General features: G+C 42.4%; 1 protein-coding gene across 4 annotated transcripts in view; it reads left to right on the forward strand.

Annotated features, from left to right (window-relative positions):
* ARFIP1 (ARF interacting protein 1) overlaps positions 1–23,415 on the forward strand; it is a 222,610-nt gene that overhangs the window by 109,812 nt on the left and 89,383 nt on the right. For 3 of the 4 annotated variants that reach the window (XM_073576376.1, XM_073576373.1, XM_073576374.1), the window contains 3 exons: positions 7,758–7,866; positions 21,647–21,739; positions 22,721–22,830. In XM_073576376.1, the coding sequence (XP_073432477.1) occupies positions 7,758–7,866; positions 21,647–21,739; positions 22,721–22,830 (312 nt within the window). The remainder of the gene's footprint in view (positions 1–7,757; positions 7,867–21,646; positions 21,740–22,720; positions 22,831–23,415) is intronic. The other variant, XM_073576375.1, reaches the window with a different exon arrangement.

Below are 23,415 nucleotides of genomic sequence, written 5' to 3' on the forward strand. Positions count from 1 at the left end.
TAATTGCTGGTCTTAAAGGTCCGTTCAGCTAACCCTTCCAGAATAGTGTGGGAAATGTCATTGCATGACACGTTAATGCTCCTTCTCTGTAGTTAGGAGCCGGTGAGGGCTTAAATAGTCAGCTCTAGTAGACTGAAGTGCACATTATAAATGACTTCATATGACAAACGGTTTCAAGTATTGGACCGAACTGTGTAAATATTTTGTCAGTGCTCCTTTGTCTAAACTGGTTTTCAAGCTTTACTATATTACTTATTTTGTTTTTTTACCTAAAGAGTTTTTGAAAAAGCATTAAAAAAAAATCTATATTAAAAAAAATAAAAGATAAATGAGATACTCAAATGTCATAAATACACAAAAGTAGATCTTCATATATCTGCACAATGTGTGAGCAAGCAAAGAAAGATTCAGATTTCATATTTTGGTGAAGGTGAAGCTTTTCTCTTGTGACCAAGCTTTTGTGCTGAATTGTATCCCTTTTAGTTTCTTCCCGTACAGTAGTATAAATATTATAGCTTAAAATTTGGGAGTTTTAATTTTACAACTGTTGCTGGGATTAACCTAATGAAATAATGCTGATTATACACTTATGTTAAACTAATGTGGCTAATGTGAACACACCCCAAAACTACTCTTCCCGACAGAAGTTATGTCGCTTATTCATGTTATGTAAATGCTTATAACCTGATGTTAAATTCATCCATTGGTTGTATAAATTATTCTTTTGCAAGCTGAAACCCTCCGAAATGTGGTTTAGGTTAAGAAAATAAATTGGCATCAATGCAGAAATATTGATCATTTAATGGACACAGAATGGTCAGATTTTGGCAAGACAAAAGTTTTGTCGCCTGGTCATATAATGCACCCACTCCTCACCTATAATGCACATCATCACCTGTGCTCAGTAAATGATCGGTTAATTAGTGGGTGTGTATAAAAAGAAAGCACCCCAGACCTTCACTTGAGCTACAACTTGAGCTCTGACAACATGCCAAAAATCCACCCTGCGACCAAAGCCTGGATTATCAAGAGGCTGAAGACCAGATCCACTGCAGAGGTGGCTGGCACCTTTTAATGTGTCTCAGCGTCAAGTACAAAGAATTAAAAAAGATTCGAAAAGGCTGGAGATGTGTTTGACAAGTCCAGGTCCAGCAGACCCCACAAGAAACTGCTCATGAGGAGCGTTTTTTGGTTAGAAAATCCAAAGCAAGCCCCTCTTCCACTGCAGCAGAGCGCCAACAGGCCTGGTCACCTCAACTCCCTGTGTCAACTAGAACAGTTTGTAGGATTCTGTCTCGAAATGGCCTCCATGGTCGAATCTGTGCCCAGAAGCCAGCACTAAACAAAAGGCAAATAAAAAAACCGTGTGGCATTTGCAAAGTCCCACAATCTGCTAAACAGGTGGACGCTGGAAAAATGGCAGAAGGTGGATTTCTCTAATGAATCTTCAGTAGAATTACACCACAGCCACAGCAAATACTGCAGGAGACCTACTGGAGCCCGTATGGATCCAAAATATACCCAGAAAACAGTTTAAATTTGGTGGTGGAAAGATCATGGTCTGGGGTTACATTCAGTAAGGGGGTGTGCAAAACATTTGCAAAGTGGAAGGCAATATCAATAGCCTAAAATATCAAGAAGTATTAGCTACCTCATATTCCAAATCATAAAAGGGGTCAAATTCTGCAGCAGGATGGTGCTCCATCTCATACATCCATCTATACAACAAAGTTCCTCCAGGCAAAAGAGATCAAGGTGCTCAAGGACTGGCCAGCCCAGTCACCAGACATGAACATCATTGAGCATGTTTGGGGTAGAATGAAAGAGGAAGCTTGGAAGACAAAACCAAAGAATCTAGCTCAACTCTGGGAGGCATGTAAGACTGCATTCTTTGCTATTCATGATGACTTCATTAATAAATTGTATGAATCTTTGTTGAACCGCATGGATGCAGTCCTTCAAGCTCATGAAAGTCACACAAAATATTAAATATTACTCTAATAGCACCACAACTTCATTCACCAATGTTATGCAACATATATTTGTGTTTTAAGTTAATTATTTGTTTGAATATCACATTACTTTCTGTGGCCGACAAAACTTTTGTCTTGCCAAAATCTGACCATTGTGTGTCCATTAAATGATCAATATTTCTGCATTGATGGCAATTTATTTTCTTAACCTAAACTACATTTCGGAGGGTTTCAGCTTTCAAAAGAATAATTTATACAACCAATGGATGAATGTAACGTCAGGTTATAAGCTTTTATTTACATAACATGGATAAGCGACATAACTTCTGTCAGGGAGTGTACATATACATGTGCCAGATTGTCTGAATGATGGCTATTGTAAACTGATAGTAATAGCACATGTGTAAATCTGAGATATAGAGATAGATCGATATATGTATCCCTATATCTCTCTCTCTCTCTCTCTCTCTCTCTCTATATATATATATATATATATATATATATATATATATATATATATATATATAGGTCCATATATATTTGGACAGAGACAACATTTTTCTAATTTTGGTTCTAGACATTACCACAATGCATTTTAAACAAAACAATTCAGATACAGTTGAAGTTCAGACTTTCAGCTTTCATTTGAGGGTATCCACATTAAAATTGGATGAAGGGTTTAGGAGTTTCAGCTCCTTAACATGTGCCACCCTGTTTTTAAAAGAACCAAAAGTAATTGGACAATTGACTCCAAGGCTATTTCATGGACAGGTGTGGGCAATCCCTTCGTTATGTCATTCTCAATTAAGCAGATAAAAGGCCTGGAGTTGATTTGAGGTTTGGTGCTTGCATTTGGAAGGTTTTGCTGTGAAGGGAAAAACAAAGGAGCGTTCCATGCAGGTGAAACAAGCCATCCTTAAGCTGAAAAAACCCATCTGAGAAATTGCTACAACATTAGGAGTGGCAAAATCTACAGTTTGGTACATCCTGAGAAAGAAAGCAAGCACTGGTGAACTCATCAATACAAAAAGACCACCATGGTGAAGAGAAACCCCTTCACAACCTCCAACCAAGTGAACAACACTCTCCAGGAGGTAGGCGAATCAATATCTAAATCTGCCATAAAGAGAAGACTGCATGAAACTAAATACAGAGGGTTCACTGCACGGTGCAAGCCACTCATAAGCATCATGAATAAAAAGGCTAGACTGGACTTTTCTAAAAAAAAAACATCTAAAAAAGCCAGCACAGTTCTGGAAGAACATTCTTTGGACAGATGAAACCAAGATCAACCTCTACCAGAATGATGGAAAGAGAAAAGTATGGCGAAGGCGTGGTACAGCTCATGAGCCAAAGCATACCACATCATCTGTAAAACACGGCGGAGGCAGAGTGATGGCTCGGGCATGCATGGCTGCAGGTGGCACTGGATCACTAGTGTTTATTGATGATGTTACACAGGACAGAAGCAGCCGAATGATTTCTGAGGTATTCAGAGCCATACTGTGTGCTCACATCCAGCCAAATGCAGCCAAACTGGTCGTCGTTTCATACTACAGATGGACAATCACCCAAAACATAAAGCCAAAGCAACCCATGAGTTTATTAAAGCAAAGAAGTGGAATATTCTTGAATGGCCAAGTCAGTCACCTGATCTCAACACAATTGAGCATGCATTTGACTTGTTAAAGACTAAACTTCAGACAGGCCCACAAACAAACAGCAACTGAAAACCACCGCAGTGAAGGCCTGGCAGAGCATCAAAAAGGAGGAAACAAAGCGTCTGGTGATGTCCATGAGTTCAAGACTTCAGGCAATCATTGCCAACAAAGGGTTTTCAACCAAGTACTAGAAATGAACATTTTATTTACAATTATTTAATCTGTCCAATTACTTTTGGTCCCTTTAAAAACAGGGTGGCACATGTTAAGGAGCTGAAACTCCTAAACCCTTCATCCAATTTTAATGTGGATACCCTCAAATGAAAGCTGAAAGTCTGAACTTCAACTGCATCTTAATTGTTTTGTTTAAAATTCATTGTGGTAATGTCTAGAACCAAAATTAGAAAAATGTTGCCTCTGTCCAAATATATATGGACCTAACTGTATATAGACTCCTATATAGACTGTATATAGACTAACTTTGACACAACTTTATAAGCAAAGGCTGATTCAGCCACGCAAATTATATAAGGCACATTTACCAAAAAGTATTATTTTGCAAACCTTTCTTCGGGTATGTGCATACGTTGCTGATTCTGCTGCGGATTTTGCTAAATCTGCAGGTAAAGTGACCTGCTTTTTTCCTGCGGATTTAGTGCAGATTTCTTGCAGATTTTCTGCAGATTTTCTGCAGATTTTGTGCGTATTTCCCCTGCGTTTTTACAACTGCAGATTTCTATAATGGAGCAGGTGTAAAAACCCTGCGGATTCCACACAAAGAATTGACATGATGCGGATTGAAATCCGCAGCAAATCTGCGTGGAAATATCCGCAGCATGTGCACAGCGGTTTTTGTTTTACATTGATTAGAATAGTACTTTACACCGCAGCAGAATCCGCAATGTGTGCACATACCCTTCATTGCAACACAAAAAGAAAGCACAGAATAACAAATCTGCAAAAATACCCTGCAGTAAAAAATATGACAATAATCAGCAAGTGCTGGTAAAAAGATGACAACAAATACAGGGTACTTAGTCGATACTTTTTTTTGCAAAAAAAGTGTATACCAAGCCACTCCACCTCGTCAAGGTAACTCTTAATGGAGCAGTCCCTATCTAATGTAATTAAAACCTGAACATATGAACAGTGTCTAAATGAACAGGATTAAGACAGGCGCTTCCTAGTATGGGCACGTGGTGTAAGACGGCTCTTTATGTGCATGTCACACGAGAGGGGTGGGGTCTCTCAAACCATGCAAAAGCAAGGAAAAAAAATGGATTAAAAACACATGTGACATGCACTAATCCTGTTCATTTAGACACTGTTCATATGTTCAGGTTTTAAATACATTAGATAGGGACTGCTCCATTAAGGGTTACCTTGACGAGGTGGAGTGGCTTGGTATACACTTTTTTGCAAAAAAAAAGTATCGACTAAATACCCTGTATTTGTTGTCATCTTTTTACCAGCACTTGCTGATTATTGTCATATTTTTTACTGCAGGGTATTTTTGCACATTTGTTGTTCTGTGCTTTCTTTTTGTGTCAGTCAGTGGGTGGTGTGAACACTGTCCGACCGACTTGTTCACATTTGTGCATGTCACATGTGTTTTTAATACATACCCTTCATTTTCAGGGTGAACGACAAATGCATGAAACTCAGTCATAAATATGGACCTTACTCTCATACATTGTAAATGCGCATTTGCTTGTACACACGTGACATCTATGTGCATATTTTACAACCACGTTTTTTATTTTTAGTGCCTTTCAATAAAAACTGAAGTCACTTTACAATAGGTCTGAAATGTTGAAATATTTCCTATCATTTTTACTTCTCCTGTTCTTAAAGGGGTTGTCCGACAGCAGAACTACTGTATTTTTATTTTTAATCTGATCATTGTTATATTGTATAAACACTTCCATAACATATGTTTTCTTTTACCTTCCCTTCCTATGGATTTTCACTGTTGTATAACCACTTGGTTTACATGCTCCTGTTCCTGGCTCTCATCTTCCGCAGGTTCTTTCCAACCAAACCTATGAGGCATGTCCTCACAACCGGTGCAAGCACCACCCTGCCTGTTTCCAGCAATCCCCTCTGCCCGTCCTCTGCAGCCTCATTGGATTTCTAGAGACTCTGCTTCTGCACTGCTCTGTAGCCTTCATTCCAGCATTGGAACAGAAAGAGCAGTGATCCTGGGGCCTCAGTCCCCTACACTTGGCACTGTACATCCACAATACTAATAAAATTGTCACGTAATCCCCCCTTTAGTCCTTTCTCTAGTACACTGTGTAAAGAAAGCTGGACCAACATTTTCCCTCCCTCTGCCAGAACATCCCGTCCTGTACTTCACGGTTTGTAATGTTAGGAGATCCATGTTGATAAGAACCCATCACTTGACCCTCTCCTCTCATCTGCCCCATCTCCCCTCATTATAGATGGCCGCATACCTTTATTCCCACCCACTTGTCCATCTTTGGGATTGTCACAAATTGACTGCACTGCGTCTCATGTCCCTGAGGTGTATGGTTTTGTTGAACTGGCTGAATAATTTGCCCCTCTAGACATCTACCATACATGTACAGTGTATGTGGAGTGGGCTCATGGACTATGACAATTTGTTATGCTGGCTCACACTGCATTCACCTGGATTGGGAGGTCATCTCCCTGGTGCTCACTTCTGACTCCATGAATGATGTGAATGACGTGACTTGATGGAGCCATTCTCTACAATGAGGGAGATGGAGTGCAATGTACTCTGTGCAGATTTCCGGTATTGTCCATTTCTTTAGATGAGCACAATAGTGAAGTGCAGTGTTACAGATCATGTGTTCAAGATTTCTTAATTATTGCACAAATGATAATTCTGTGACCTGTGCTATACTAAGGAAATCCTGAACATATGATCTGTTGGTGGCTTGTGAGGACGCGAGATGAGGAACGCTGTTATAGTGGGCTGAAAAGGTGCTTAGCACATCACATGAACACAGTGAGTCCATTTTCACTCCAATTGTCTCATTTGGTCAGATCCAAAGCCACATGCTAGTGAATGCATCACACTGACTGTCCGTCCATACAGTTGTCTGAGTGATGCCCAAGTCCAGTTCCAAACAAATTATCTTTAAAAGGGATCATTTATGTACAAGTACTACAGAGGTGATTAGCTCTATGTGCTCACATAGCGAGCGGGTCCTGGAGCTGCCTGATACTGAAAGTCACTGGACTTGTCTATTAGACCAACTAAGGAAGATGCATGCTGCAGTTTTTCACATGGGCACCATAGTGATCCAACATACGGTTATTTGCACAACCTTTGTTTCCAGTAACACGTACAGTCCTAGAGTTGGGGAAAGGAGGGGTGGCAATTGCCTAGTGTCTCTATCCTTAAGTGTGACCTCAGCCTTCACAAGCTAGAAATGGCACTGATGATGCCAGTCCAGCATTATCGATGTAGTTTCCAAGGTTGCGATTAGTTTAAGGAGCTGTGGTGATGACATGGTCATGTGACCAAAGGTCCTTCACTCTACAAGAGTACGGACCAACTGTGTGTGACTGTAACATGCAGTGTTTGTGTGTACTCAGTAGTACCTATAACGAGGGCCTTCATACAGCAACTCCATGCTAGCTGGCTTATTGCAGAAATGACCAGAATGGAGAGCATGCATTCAAGCGCCTGATTAGTGATAAGATTGATGAACCCTGTAGCTGTTAGTAGACGAGACATAAGACAGAACATGTGCACAGCAATGTTATTTTGACATTGATGGGTTTTTTTTTCAGGTGGTATCCAACTGAACCAGACACACTGGTTATATAGCTTATTTATACAATGGACAGCTGCAAAAACCATACTGCACAGGGTGTTTTTCTTTTTTTTTTTTTTTTTTCTTTACAGATGTTAGTGGCCAATTTATGTCCCTATACATTGGCGTATGTTAGAGAGTATCCCAACCAAAGATATACCTTCAGTGTTTATCAATAATATGGTATGAACAAAGTCTCAAGGTTATAGTTACAGGATACACAAAAGTACCTAATTGCTAAACCCTTCAGGAAAGTATGTAATGTTCTTTATATTGGTCGCAAGACTTAATTTTTTTCTTTTTCTGTTTGGAAGGATCTAAAGCGATCGGTGCCAGTAGGACTTGGCCTTTCAGAGACACACATGACTTCTCATGGCTTTGATAGCCCTCAGGAAGGATTTGTAGAATCTGGGCCCTTTCAAGGTAAGTGTTTTTGGAGCAAAACTTATACAAAAAGTATACTATTAATGCTAACTGAATTTATGAATGACTGCTACAGCCTACTGGAGGTTTCCCAGTGAATTTAAAATATTGTAAAAATGATCTTTTTTCCGCTGAGGGAAATTTGGACATTTATTCCATCCTTCTGGGGCCAAAAATGTATCAACTTGAAAATTATCATTCTAAATTTGGTCAAATATTTAATTAACTCACTCCTAACATGCTGGCTGGAGCTGCTTCTTTGGTGCAGCTGTGATGTTAGGTGGCATGAATGATGTTACTCTTAACTGCTTTTCAAGGTTTACATCATTCTGGAGAGCATGTGACTCTTAGCGATACGTTTTGTAAAGAATTTACAGCAGTAATTCGTACCGAATACAGATGTATGTTCCACTGTAACTAGACATGCAGTGTTCAATCCATACCTGGTCCAATACATTTGTAGACCTCAAGCAGTGGGAGTTCAGCAGTATACATTGCACAGGAGACACCGTGGCTGCTGTATACACATTGCACAGGAGACACCGAGGCTGCTGTGTACACGTCGCACAGGAGACACCGAGGCTGCTGTGTACACGTCGCACAGGAGACACCGAGGCTGCTGTGTACACGTCGCACAGGAGACACCGAGGCTGCTGTGTACACGTCGCACAGGAGACACCGAGGCTGCTGTGTACACGTCGCACAGGAGACACCGAGGCTGCTGTGTACACGTCGCACAGGAGACACCGAGGCTGCTGTGTACACGTCGCACAGGAGACACCGAGGCTGCTGTGTACACGTCGCACAGGAGACACCGAGGCTGCTGTGTACACGTCGCACAGGAGACACCGAGGCTGCTGTGTACACGTCGCACAGGAGACACCGAGGCTGCTGTGTACACGTCGCACAGGAGACACCAAGGCTGCTGTGTACACGTCGCACAGGAGACACCGAGGCTGCTGTGTACACCAGGGCTGTGGAGTCGGAGTCGTGGAGTCGGAGTCGGTGCTCATTTTGGTGGAGTCGGAGTTGGAGTCGGTATAAAATGGACCTACTCCGACTCCTAAAATATATAATAAATTGGGTACAGTAGTTCAATGCAGGATGTGCTGAATATTTTTTCATAGGAGTTTGGGAAAGTTATGAAATGTCCTATAAATGGCTGTTATATTCCTGATCTAAGGCTACATTCACACACAGCGTTTTTCCTGTGTTTTTTGAGGATACGTTTTTCAGCTGCAAAAGCTGATCATCTTTTTAAAAAAACTGCATCACCTGAAAGGTTTTTGAGCTCATAGATAATGTTTTCAATAGCAAAAGCAGATTAGAAATCTGCTCTATCTATATCGTATCTGTACCAAAAAGAATGAAAACCGGGTAGTACACCAATATATATTCTGTTCTATCTAAATATCTTGATTATTGGATCATAAAAATGATTAAATGTCTGAGGTTCACATTGTACTACAATAAATTTTTCACTTAAATATAAACAATATGTGTGGGAGTCGGAGTCGTGGAGTCGGAGTTGGAGTCGGTGTAAGGGAAATTGAGGAGTCTGAGTCGCAGGTTTGGCTTACCGACTCCACAGCCCTGGTGTACACGTCGCACAGGAGACACCGAGGCTGCTGTGTACACGTCGCACAGGAGACACCGAGGCTGCTGTGTACACGTCGCACAGGAGACACCGAGGCTGCTGTGTACACGTCGCACAGGAGACACCGAGGCTGCTGTGTACACGTCGCACAGGAGACACCGAGGCTGCTGTGTACACGTCGCACAGGAGACACCGAGGCTGCTGTGTACACGTCGCACAGGAAACACCGAGGCTGCTGTGTACACGTCGCACAGGAGACACCGAGGCTGCTGTCCTTTTCTGTGGGACTGGAGTGCCCTGTGCGCTAACTCCGCCCACAGATTATGCCCTGACCGACCTAATCTTACATTGTATGCCCCGCAGCGTCCTGTAGTGAATGCAACGTGCTCGCAAAGTGATACGAAATTAAAGGGCTAGCAGCCATCAAAACACAGCTGTTGGGTAGAGCACTTCGGCCCCCAGGAATCTTCTCAGGGCCTGGAGAAAAGATCATCCCATTTCTCCACTTTGTAGACAAAGAAAGGGAACTGCTATCCAGCTTCTAGAAGATAATAGGGGCTTCTGTGCCAACAGAACTAGTAACTTACTTGGTAGAAATTTTTTAATTTGCCAGGAAAACTTCAATTAAGCATTCATTGCTTCTAGATTTCATTTGCATATTAACATACAGTAGTTCCACCATTCATGATTCTGTTTCTGCTGCTTCCTTTTTATTCAAAGCTTTGATTGTTAATGCATTTAGGTTAAAAAAAAAAAAAAAAAAAAAAAAATCCTTTCCGTAGACTATTTGGCAATAAAAGATCTTATTTTGTTTTGTTCTTTGTTCCATGCCTCCAGCTACTGTATGCCCTTGTAATTGAATTTGTTGATATCATGACACATTAGAATTATCTGCCTGATGGGTGCATCATGGAAAAAAATGAGCACAGTTATTATTACATTATTAGTAAACCCAGAGAGTTAGAAATAATTTTTGTTATATATAATGATGCAGCTCTGGAAGTTTTCATTCTCATTCTTGGTAACTGGTTGTTTATGTTTTGTAGCTCTGAATTTTCACCGACTTCTTCTTGTAAGTAGTTCTGTATTGTGCACAATCTTGATTGCTTAATGCAGTAAGCAAAATTAAAAAAAAAAAAAAAAAAAATCATTAACACGAAGGGCAACATGGTGGCTCAGTGGTTAGGATGGAAGACCACATCTTCAAGGAGTTTGTATATTCTTTGTCTTTTTTCTGTCTTTGGGAGAAGACCATGATGTCTGTAAAGTGCTGCGGAATTAATGATGCCATATAAGCAAGATAGATAGATATCTAATTTTTATTTATTTTTTTTAACTCCCAGGTCATATACCAGACCCATGTATATGGGTAGACTGAAGAACAGTTACTCGTCATTTGTGTCTTTTAAACAGTGTGCTATGAGAGTGCGCTTTAACCGGCACATGCGTTGCTTGCATTGCATGTTTCCATAGTGTGCGGCACGTGATCAGGCACATTGCCAGAGGGGACTCAGCCTCATATGACTGCATTCAAATACACAGCATATAATGTTAGAGAGCCTGTCATCACAAAATGACAAAGTACAAGGTGAAATCTTCTTGTGGCTGAAACAATTGTGTGCCTCCCAGCTACTTGTTTTCCATATTTTTCCTGTGAAGCCTGAGCTGTTGGGCTAAGTAGAGGGGTGCACATATAGAAAACAAGTAGGAACAGACAGAGAACTGCTTTGCCATGTCAAGGGTCTACTGAGCACCTGTTCTTTGTTTTTAACAGTCATATACAGTTGAAACCAGTAGTTTACATACACTATATAAAAACTCACGTATGCGTGTTTTTTGCAATATCTGACATGAAATCACAATACACCTTTCCCATTTTAGGTCATTTAGGATTACCAGAACTATTAATATTTGCCAAATCCCAGAATGACAGAGAATGTTTTAAGGCAGTTTTATTGCTTACTTCAAAATCAAAAGTTTACGTACACTAAAATTACTATGCGTTTAAATAAATCTGGACTGCCCATAAGATGATATCATGTGTTTGGAAGCTTCTCATAGGGTTTTTGGCAACATCTGAGATAGAGACACCCCTGTGGATGTATTTTAATGCACACCTGAAACACATACTGCATCTTTGTGTAGCATCATGGGAAAGTCTCAAGATATCAGGAAGAGAATTGTGGATTTGCACAAGTCTGGCTTATCCTTGGGTACAATTTCGAGATACCTGATGGTGCCTCGTTCATCTGTGCAAACAATTATAGCACACTGCCAAAATGGTAACAAAGTCAATGCTTTGGAGTGACCATCACAAAGTCATGATCTCAATCCCATTAAAAATATATGGGCAAAGCTGAAAAGGCCGGTGTGAGCAAGGCGACCTACAAACCTGTATCAGTTACTCCAGTTTTGTCAGAAAGAATGGGCCCAAATTCTGACCAACTATTTTGAGAAGCTTGTGGAAGGGTATCCCAAACGTTTGACCCAAGTCATTCAGTTTAAGGGCAATGGTACCAAATACTTATGAAATGTATGTAAACTTTTGACTTTGCAGTAAGTAATAAAAACGCCTTAAAACATTCTCTCTCTCATTCTGGCATTTGGCAAATATTGATAATTATGGTAATCCAAATTGACCTAAAACGGTAAAGATTTATTCTGATTTCAAGTCAGATATTGAGAAAAACATTCATATGTCTTTTTATATAGTGTATGTAATCTTCTGGCTTAAACTGTAAGCTCCCTTTTATAGGGAACCTGTCAGCAGGATTGTGCATAGTAACCTACACACATTGTCAGGTCGGCGCCGGTATACTGATTACAATGATACCGTAGTTGATGAAATCCGTCATTTTGATGGTGATTTTTTCTTCTTTGAAACACAGGACGATAATATGCACTAACCGATAAGAGCGAGTGCGTGGGCACCGCCATTTTGATTAAGTGACATGCTTTTATCAAATACATACATTAGTATATTCATTATGTAAACTGGGGATCAGTGACCTGTCAGCAGTCTGCATTATGAATACCTAATCAGAGCACCACATACCCCAAGCCCTGAAAATAAAGATTAAGAAATTACCACAAGACGGATTTCATCAACCAAGGTATCATTTTATTCAGTGTATCTGTGCTGACCTTACACTGGCTGTAGGTGGAATGAACTTTTATATTTTTGTATTTTTTTTTTTAACATTGTTTTTTACTTTTTGCATGCTTCAATAGTCTCCATGGGAAACTAGAAGCTGCCATAACCTGATCGGCTCTGCTACATACAGGCAATGATCAGTGGCATTTAACAGGTTAACGTATTGTGGCTGTTCCAGATACATGTCAGCTGTTCAAAACAAATATACGTATATGTAGTGTGCTCGCGCTATGATTCAGATATATGGATACAGTATTAAGTACCTGTTGGAGAGTGGGTGATTTTCATATATGTAGTGAAGGTTGATAAATCAGATGTAAGGTCTAGTTGGCGAAGTAGATTAAAAAGAGGAGGGGATTAATAAAACACCCTTATAAGGGTTTGCGCTCTAAGTAAAAAGTTCCTTAAAGGGTATCTGTCACCTATTTTTAGCCCTATGAGCTGCTGCCATCGCCATCAGGGGCTTATCTACAGCATTCTCTAATGCTGTAGATAAGCCCCCGATGAAACCTGAAACATAAGAAAAACGAGTTAGATTATACTCACCTGGGGGTCCGGTCCGGCGCCTCCCATCCTCTAGCGATGACGTCCTCCTTACTTCAGCCGTGGCTCCTGTTCACACACAGCGGCTGGTGTCCTCTTCGTAACCCCGCTGAGTTACAGGAAGCTGCTTGTCCCCTTCGTAACCCCGCCGAGTTACAGGAAACCGCTTGTCACCTTCTTGACTCCCACTGAGCCACCGCAGGCTGAGTTGAGAAAAGAAGAAAAAAAAACCACACAAAACTCACGTGTCCTTTCTGTGTGCTATTCAGGACGTTCCGTCTCCGCCTGAGACCGTCCAACACACAGGGCGCACCGGGTGCTATTCAGGGAGCACCGGGTGCTATTCAGGGAGCGGCCCTCCTCCCAGGGTTTCCCAACTCACCGGCCTCACCAGGTCCAGGGGCTTAGCGGGTGCTCTTCAGAACATCCGTCTCCGCCTGAGACTGCCCAACACTCACGCCTCACCAGGTCCTAGGTCATACCACGTGCTCCAGGGATCCAATAATTCTCCTAGAATCTCCCACCACTGACCCTCCAGGACCTTGCTCACTGAACCCTCCAGGTACACAGTCTTTCCCACTGACCCAGGTCAGTATAACACGAACACCTGTCCGTTACCTGTGTCGGCCACACAGGTCCTCGGATACCTCTTCTCCACAGAGGCACCCTATAGCAATCACCAGTCTCTTTCTCACTGACCTCGGTCAGTACAACACGGCTTTCACGACCGTCACCTGCTGGCCGCGCAGGTTCTCGGACCCCTCTACCGCAGAGGTATCCTATAAGTCTCTCTCTCCTGGGGAAACGGCCACACTGGGCTCACCGATCCGGACAGTGCCTTACTCACTAGGCCGCCCCACGGTTCCAGAACCACCAACCGTCAGCCCTCCTGGCTCAGCGTTGCCCTTAGCAACCTGCTTTGCAGTCCTCTTCCGTTGCTCCCAGCAACAAGGCTACAACAATGCCCATAGCTTGCTCCACCAATTGTGAGGTAGCGCTGTCATTCGAGTAGGGGTTACTTGCTTGGCAGCTAATAAATCAGATCCGGCACAGATTTTCCATAAACTAATAACAGTCCATGCGGTTTATTCAGCAGCATAAACCCATAGAAGCAACATAAAGTTCTTATACAGCATAGCGTCCATGACAGAGTTCAGCTCTGTAATCCCTGTGGTCACACAGGTTACACAATGTCCATTACTCAGGCTCTTCAGCCTCTGTTATCTCACCCGTCAGGGTTCACTCATGGTTCTTTCTCCATGCTGCAGACGTCCATTCCCTTCAGGGAATTACCAGGCACATGCAGTCATTCAACACAGCGTTCCTTGCTGTCAGAAGGTAGCCCCATCTCACTCAGACGGGACCTTCCACACTGGACCAACCAGGTCCCAGCATTCACTCATGTGACCTACCCTGGCCACATTATATGGTCCATAGCCACGCCCACTGGGTCACATGACTATGACCTCATCACAGGTCCTTCACACACATACACTTTACAGTAGTGTTATTAAATACACCCCCTGGGTGGGTTTGTAGGTAACTAGTCCCTGACACATTGAACCAGCACCTCAGCCGTATCACTGCTGATTAACACACACACAAATCTCCATCTCATGGCCACCCACCTTGAGATACATAACATTCAGTATCTTGCCATTCATATCTTGCCATTCATCCACTCTCCTGGGACATCCAAACAGGGCCCCCTAGTGGACACAGTGGTCACTACACAACTGTGTGTGTGTGTGTGTGTGTGTGTGTGTATATGTGTGTGTGTGTGTGTGTGTATATATGTGTATGTGTGTGTGTGTGTGTATATATGTATGTGTGTGTGTGTATATATATATATATATATATATATATATATATATATATATATATATATATATAAATATATATAATACACACATATATATATCTGAGTATAGAGCCCCGCCCACTCCGCATAGCCACATTCACTATAATATACCACATCATCCCGTCAGCCAGAGCCACCGGACTGCTACCCCTAAAATCCCACATCATCCCGTCAGCCAGAGCCACCGGACTGCTACCCCTAATATCCCACATCATCCCGTCAGCCAGAGCCACCGGACTGCTACCCCTAATATCCCACATCATCCCGTCAGTCTGGGGTCAGAGCGCTGAGTGGAACGGTCCTAACTTCCGGGGATCCTTTTAAGAGAGGCCTGGCGTCAGAACCAGAGCGCTGAGTGGAATTGCCCTAACTTCCATACCGGGGATCCCTTTTAAGAGAGCCTGGGATTAGAACCAGAGTGCTGAGTGGATTTTCCCTAACTTGCATACCAATGATCCCTTTAATAGAATCCTGAGGTCAGAATCAGAGCGCTGAGGGATTTGCTCTAACTTCCTTACAGGAGATCGCTTTAAGGGAGCCTGGGGTCAGTACCAGAGGATTTGAAGGCAATTGCCCTGACTTCCGTACCGGGGATCCCTTTAAGAGAGCCTGGGGTCAGAACCAGAGCGCTGGATGGATTTGCCCTAACTTCCATACCAGAGATCCCTTTAAGAGGGATGATGTGTCTATGGGATGGAGGATGTGTGATGGGTATATGGGCACGGGAGTGGGTGATTCATTTCTGTAATGCGCTCTCTGCTCCTTTCTGAGGGGGGGGCAGACAATGGCGGGGATGCTAGGGTCAGTGTCTGCAGAGGTGGTGTTGTGGAGTGAGGAAAACTGTTGCTCATAGCAACCAATCACAGCTCGGCTTCTTTTAAACAGCTCTGGTGAAATGAAAGATGAATAGTGATTGGTTGGTGATACACATACTTCAATTTTATATATATATATAGATTAACATTGTAATGAGTAGGAGAAGCTTTATCACATCCAAATACAAAAGGGTGATGGTAACAACTGACACAATGCCCAAATACTGATGAAAATCTGATTCAAAGCACTGATGACACTGCTTTTTTTTTAGCGTATGTGAAAAAATCCATACATCTTAATGAGGCCTTAAACAGAGTACTGGTCTGCTTTTGGCGTTAACAAATATATTTAATAGTGATGAGCGCAACCTCTGGATTTTCGAGTTCAGCCAGGCTTTTTAAAAAGTTCGATCCGGGACCTGACGTTGACCCTGGACACCGAACCCTATATAAGTCAATGCAGACCCGAACTGTGCTGTAAAATGGTCGGTGTAAGGTCTAGGGGGCTGCAAAAAGAAAAAAATTGGGTAATATCAGGACAATTGCCCTGCAAACAAATGTGGATAGGGAAATGACTTAGAGGTTCAGTCACCATAGCAATGATGGTAAAATAGGAAGTAAATGAATAACATTAAAATTTTAAGTGCCCTCACAGAGACTGAGGCTTGCTGCCGCCAGTCTAGTTACAAATTTCCCCCACAGAGCATGGGGCACAGTACCCCCACAGCTGCAAAATGTCAGTTCCAGTAGTTTACGTTATAAATTCAGCTGGTAGTATGATCTTGGATCTAGCTGGCTGTCCTCGCTGAGCCTTGCTACCAGCAGTCCAGTTAAAAATTTCCCCCACAGAGCATGTTTTCACATTTACCCACAGAAGCTAATAGCAAATTTAACCCACAGAATATGTTTCCACATTTACCCACAGAAGCTGATAAAAAAAAAAAATTACCCACAGCAAATGTAACATTTTCCCCAGAGATGCTGATTAAAAATTTTACAGCCAGGCAATAGGGCACAATACCCCCAGAGGCAGGGTTGCAGAGTACACACAACGGCTTAGGCCTTTCACACATCAGTTTTTTCCAATCAGTCACCATCCGTCAAAGTTTGCAAAAAACGGATCCTGCTCAGATTGTGAAAAACTGATGCGACGGATCAGTTTGTTTTTTTTACGGAACTGTCGCAGCAGCTGTAGCTTGTGGTAAGCTTTGTCCCTTGTGTTTCTAGAGAGACGTTGAGTGTGTGATTTTATGTTCCAGAAGGAATAGACATTAATCCGGGCATGCTAATTTTTAAAAAAACAGAATCCATTGCCGGCTTCCGTCTTTTGACGCACCGCAACGGAACCTGCGCTCATAGGCTTCCATAATAGCCAACGAATGGCTCTGGATCCGTTGCTTTTCGACATAGACAAAAAAATGTTACTTTGTTGTCTCTGGCCGACGGACAAAAAATTTCCAACGGAACCGTTGAACAACGGATGAAACGTGCGGCCATCCGTCGCCAATACAAGTCTGAGGAAAAACGGATCCAGCAGCATCAGTCGCTGGATTCGTTCTTTTAAAAAAACGACAGATTGTGAATGATGGAAAAAAAAACGATGTGTGAAAGAGTACTCCCACAGATATGGGTTAAAGAATACACACAGCGGATTTTGGCAAAGTACTATCACACACGTGGTTGCGTAGGAGTAGGAAAATATGTTTAGACGCACATCACTCCCACCAACACAGCTGGAGATTCTAACAACTGGTACAGAGAATATTTTTGGAAAACTGGTGGCTGTTCCCAGCGGTTCCCTCAGTGCGTTGTTTCCAGGCGGGCCATCTATGCCCTGTCCAAACATGTGGACCAAATCAGGTGTGCACTGCACTGCGCAACACAATCGTATCCTCAGATACATGGACCAGTAAGCATGGCCAGGGACATTACATCTCCCTAACTGTCCACTTGGTAAATGTAGTGGCAGCTGCGACAAAGGTGGAAGGTGTTGTAGCCCACCACCGAGGATTGCTTTAGACACATTATCGGCACCGTCCCCATTAGGGCTCACAATCTAATTTTCCCATCAGTATGTCTTTGGAGTGTGGGAAGAAACCGGAGAACCTGGAGGAAACCCACACCAACATGGGGTGAAGCTTTGCAGATGTTGTCCTTGGTTGGAATTGAACCCAGGACCCCAGCGCTGCAAAGCTGCAGTTCAATCCACTGAGCCACCGTCCTGCCCATCATATTTCACCTATAGCGACTCGTCCACCTCCTCCTCCACTTTGCCCTATTCCTCCTGGTTCAAGATTACATATATTTTTTAAAATTTCTGCCCCGCTTAGAGTAGGGACAGGACGCAGCTGTAGAGAGGGACATTAGGTTTTCCTTGAGCACAGACCACCATCAGTTTTTTTTTTTTTTTTGTTTTGTTTTTTTTATAACTGTCTGTCTCCAGCCGGAATGACATCATTTCAAAGGCCAGTAATTTGGAAATGCTGTCATTCGGAACCCCATGGCTTGTGGGTGGCTAGGGTGGAGTCACCTCTTTCTCTCGAGGGTTTGGGGGATGGAAAGCTGAATACTTCCATGGGATGATGTGGAGATGCTTGGTGACACTTGTAGTGGTGGTGATGTCACATCCTCTTTGCGGTAAGGTAGTTGGCCCTGTTGATCATGAGAGGGAGGAAGAGGCAGAGACTTAAGCAAAAGAGGCAGCAGGAGAAGGTTCAGATCTGTCATGCTTTTTAAAGTTACTACTCCATTGCGCCTTGTGCTTGGAATTCAGATGCCTGATCATACAGGTGGTATTCGGGTTCATAACATTTATACCTCACTTCAAGGTCTGACAGCGCAGCATGCAAGAAATACCACGCAGGTAGCTTTTTTGAGCTGTCTTTGGTGTGCTGATATCAGTGGCTCATTGGGCAGTAGCAGCCAACGTACTGGCTAGGCTTTGTAGCCTTCACCCTCTTTTGCTGTGACAGTGTGGCCTCCTCCTCTTCCTCCAAACTGTGCATGTCACTAGGATGGCCTCCGTTCCATGTGGGGTCTAGGACCTCGTCTTCCCACTTATGATGTTACACCGACTTCTCAACCCTGACCTTCTTGCTGATCTTCAAACTGCAGAAAAACGCTGCAGTTGGCAACAGTTTCGCCGTCATGTGACATGACCTACAGTGGCCCACTGACCGTGTGCACTAGCCCTCCCACGTACTCCTCCTCCAGCATAACAAGTGTTTGGGCATCAGTGCACTCAGTCTCTTCCATTTCTAGGGCAGGGCCAGGTAGATGGGCCACTAGCAACCCCTTTTACAACATCTTGTGGCCCCACCATTCATGCAGTGGTATTCGCATATCGTCCTGTCACATGCGTGCACCAGAAGAAGGTGCTGTATTCCCGCATGAAACAGGTACAGAATAACCACATCCTCTCCCTGCATGAGCTACAATATCACGGCCGCATCCCCTATTTGATGCTCTCCTCATTTTTGGAATTGTTTTGTCTAAACACTACTTGCGAACAGATATCGGAAGAGTAAATTTATTTATTTGCAACATTACTAGAAAAACACAGTGGTCCTGAAAAATTATTTCCTTGTCCTATAAATGGCGACAAGATGGCTGATGCCAATTATTTATTTGCCACACTACTAGGAAAGACAGCGGTGCAGAGAATTTTGTTTGGCCTAGAAATGGCAATGGCATGGCTGTTGCCTATTTATTTCCCAGACTACTAAAAAAAACAGCGGCTTAAAGGCACAGTACACCCACAGATATGCAGTGCAGACTACACACAGGCTTTTTTTTTTACAGAGTGCTCAGTCAGAATCTATCCCTCACTCCAGCTGCGTCCTATCCCAACACTAATGAGAGCATAATGGCAGCGGCACTCATGACCTGGCCTTTACACAGGCCGGGTCAAGTGCTGCATCGGCCAATCACAGCCATACCAATACTTGATACACGATATGACGCGGTCAGGATCGCTGGTGCATTGCTAAATGATCGCTAGTGAGCTGCCACACAGGCAGATCTCACAGCGATGCAGCAGCGATACAGCGGACGATACTCACCTTTCAGACACAGCGATCCTGACGTCCTCCCGCCCGCCTCCACACATCGCTCGTCGGCGCCACAGGAAGCCCAGCAGGAAGCGCACGACGAGAAATGGAGCCGGCCGATCTTGCGTGATCAGCGACAGACAGCGGAGGAGCCGGTCGGAGGTAAGTATCACACATAGCGATATCGCTATAACGTCACAAAATCGGTGATATTGCTAGCGATATCGCTATGTGTAAAACCCCCTTTACAGTAAAATGTTCATGCTCTGGGTCTGGTGTGGACTCTGAACTTTACTGTTCGTGTTCACTCATCCCTAATATTTAATATTCAAAGTTGATATTCCTCTTCTAATGCTAGGAGTGTGGTTTATTAACATTGATCAAGCAGAGATGGGAAACATTACTAAATGATAGAAAGCCAGAACAGAATTGCTTACCTGATACTGTGTGTGTGGTACGCACATTTTCCAAGTAAAGCATTTCTATGTATGCCTAATTAGAGGGGTTTTGCATTCTAGAAATAGTATTTAATGGTTTACATGGTCTGATGTTCTTCTCCAATGTAGTGTCTGTAATGTTTTTTGTGGGTAAGTCTGATGTACATGTGTGTCCTGCTTGTGTGATGCCCTATACTCTGGTGACATGACCGACTAATCTCACCCCCTCCTGTAGTATAGGACATCGCACATCACATCTGCTTTCCCCACTGCTAACTGGCGATCCAATTCCTTCCCTGGAGGGATTGTACTAGTGGCGTAGGCTGCTGCAAATAGTGTGGATTTATGGGATCTGTAGTTCTTGCATGGTAATCTCTGCCAATGGCAAACCCTGGCAGCATGAAAACAGGAGACCGATATAGAGCTGTGCAGGGCATCTGAAGGTGGCATCGTCTCGTATACATTGACACATTTTGGTACTTTTCTGTTTCTTATACATACTTGTAAAACCATGGAGACTGTTCTCTAGGGTCTGTGACGCATCATATCAGAGCATACATGAAATTTGAGATAATTATGTCTAGTTTATCTGAAAGTAGTGAACAATTTGTTAGAAATTCCAAGTTTTTATCATGTAGCAAAATCTTATTAAAGAAGCAATCCCATCAAAATGTTTATCCTCTTAATATACTACTGTCATATAGCACTTTATACTTACAATTGCTCATTATGCCTTTCTACACAGTTAATTCTTCTCTTTTCCATCAGGTCTATGACATCATGTGATTAAAAACTGACTAGCTGAATGCTTCTAAACTCTATGTAGAAACAGGAGGTCAATATTACCTGCATGAGTCATAAGTCACTGCAAAAGTCTATGGCAGGGGGAGGAGGGAGCAGATGGGTCAGGAGGTGAAGAGGGGAATGACTTATGCAGAGACGAGACTTCCTGTTTCTACATGGAAAAGAGAATTATCTTGGTAAAAGGGCAAAATGAGCAATTGTAAGTACATAGTGATATATAATACGATGCAATATATTAAGAGGACACAAGCTTAGATGGGAGTAGTGCTTCAGTATAAAGTGTCTCTCTCTGTATGTCTCAGGTATGCATCTCTTGTATGCTCCCAGATTTCTAGCTCTCTGAACTACACTGTCCAGTTTTCGGTCAGACTGATTGATCTTACAGATAAGTAAATTGGTTGGCTATTTACAGAATATTTGCTGGAACTAATTTTCCGTGTTTCTGATAGTCACGCTGTTTTCTATTATCATATCCACATGTATTTACTGTTAACCTTCATGCAATTGTCCTCTTCTTTAGGATCCTTCTCCGTACCCAGGTCTCCAGTGATTTCTCCCAGCAGCACAGCAGCTAGCAGACTGGCTGAACAAGATGATGTGTTTGTTCCATCAGGTATTGATTGCTGGATAACCCCCGGAGCTGCTGCTGCTGCTGCACTAACCCCTTTATTTCCCTTATAACACCCTTTTCATTATTCTATCATGTTTGTGCTTCTTAATCTTCTGCAAATAATCTAAAATGTTAATCTTTGTGAACAAACAACCTCATTCTCTCTCTCTGCAGTACATACTGTATTGTGAAGTGTGGTTAATCCATGATTAAGGGTTAGAAAGTGCCTAGTTCCCAGTTGGTCACAGGGTGAACAGATCAGGACCCTAGAATTGCCATGTACAAGGAACTTGGAATTTACCCTCTCCCTGTAATGACAAAAGGTTGTAAGGAATTGCTTCGGCGTTGTATCTCCATCACGAGTCCTCGAGTGTGACCGCTGCTTCTGTGAAGGCCAAACGTTTTTTTTACCCACCCACCTAGCGGTCCTCTACATCCCATGAGACTGACAAGAGCAGACCGATGTTGTTTCACAAATCACTGATGAAATATTCCAGATGATCCTATAACCGCTTTAATAATTTCCATATTTTGCTTGCAGTTATATTTCCGAATGCTTTCCTGTATTTGTACTAATGACACAATGTATAATATTTTAAATATTTATTCGTCTTTTGCTATCCTGTGTATCTCGTGATCAAGTAAGGTGATTGCACGGTTAATTTTTGTCTTAAATTCTGGTAACTTGCACCTTTTAGTAATGAGTCAGTGGCTTATCTGTAGAGAGCGTGTGCTGGGCGGTGAACTGAGAAGGCTCGAGATGCTGCAGAACCCCTGAAGTGCTGCCCCAACGCTTCCATGTTTCAGACCTCTTTAGAATTATAGGTTCTTTTCTAAGGTGGATTTGCTCTTTGCTCAATGGCATTCTTGTTGTTAACACAATAACTGTTCAGTCTAGATTTCCAATAATTGAGTAGTAATGAAACTTGCATTGCTTATTTAGTGCCTTTTATTTCTTTTTTCTTGTTCCTTTTACTTCCATAGCGGAAAGGACACAGCAGAGAAGTGGCCCAGTCGTCCTTGCTGAAGAACCAAGAAGTACAGCAATTGAAAAGTTAGAGCTAGTGAGAAAATGGAGCTTAAATACATATAAGGTCTGTATAACCATGAGATTGGTTTTCAGCATTTGTGGACAAGCTTTAATGGCAAGAAAACTGTTTTCAAGTTTACATTTTTTAGGGCACCAGCTTCCTCTATGTAAAAAATATCAAAATTAAATGTGAGAAGCCTCTTTTAATATTAATCTACATTTAGGGCTGTACACATATGACCACAATATAACTGAATGACCCCTTTTTATTTCATTAGATACCAAGTGGTCAAACTTCTTTGCAATTTTTTTTCTTTATATACAATTGTTTTTAACCTTCACCTCCAATGTGGAAGTTACTGGCGTTGCCCTGTATATCTGGGTAGATCGAACAGAAATCCGTGCACGTACGTCTGAAAAAAACACACGGAGAACGAATTTCTCAAAATATTTGCATGCTTGAGTATACGCTTGTCAGCTTATCCTCAAAATGTGAAGGTATGTTTGCATTGCGTGAAAGGTTAGTGCAACTTACATCTATAGTTTTAAGAACCCTACAGACTTGGCATTTCTAATATAATATAATAAGGATTTGCAAAAAATGTATTACACACGTGGTCCAAATTGTTGTTACCCCTTGTTTAATGAC

This window comes from Dendrobates tinctorius, unplaced genomic scaffold (genome assembly GCF_039654945.1).
Source record: "Dendrobates tinctorius isolate UK_male_01 unplaced genomic scaffold, ASM3965494v1 ptg000008l, whole genome shotgun sequence".
NCBI classification, from domain to species: domain Eukaryota; kingdom Metazoa; phylum Chordata; class Amphibia; order Anura; family Dendrobatidae; genus Dendrobates; species Dendrobates tinctorius.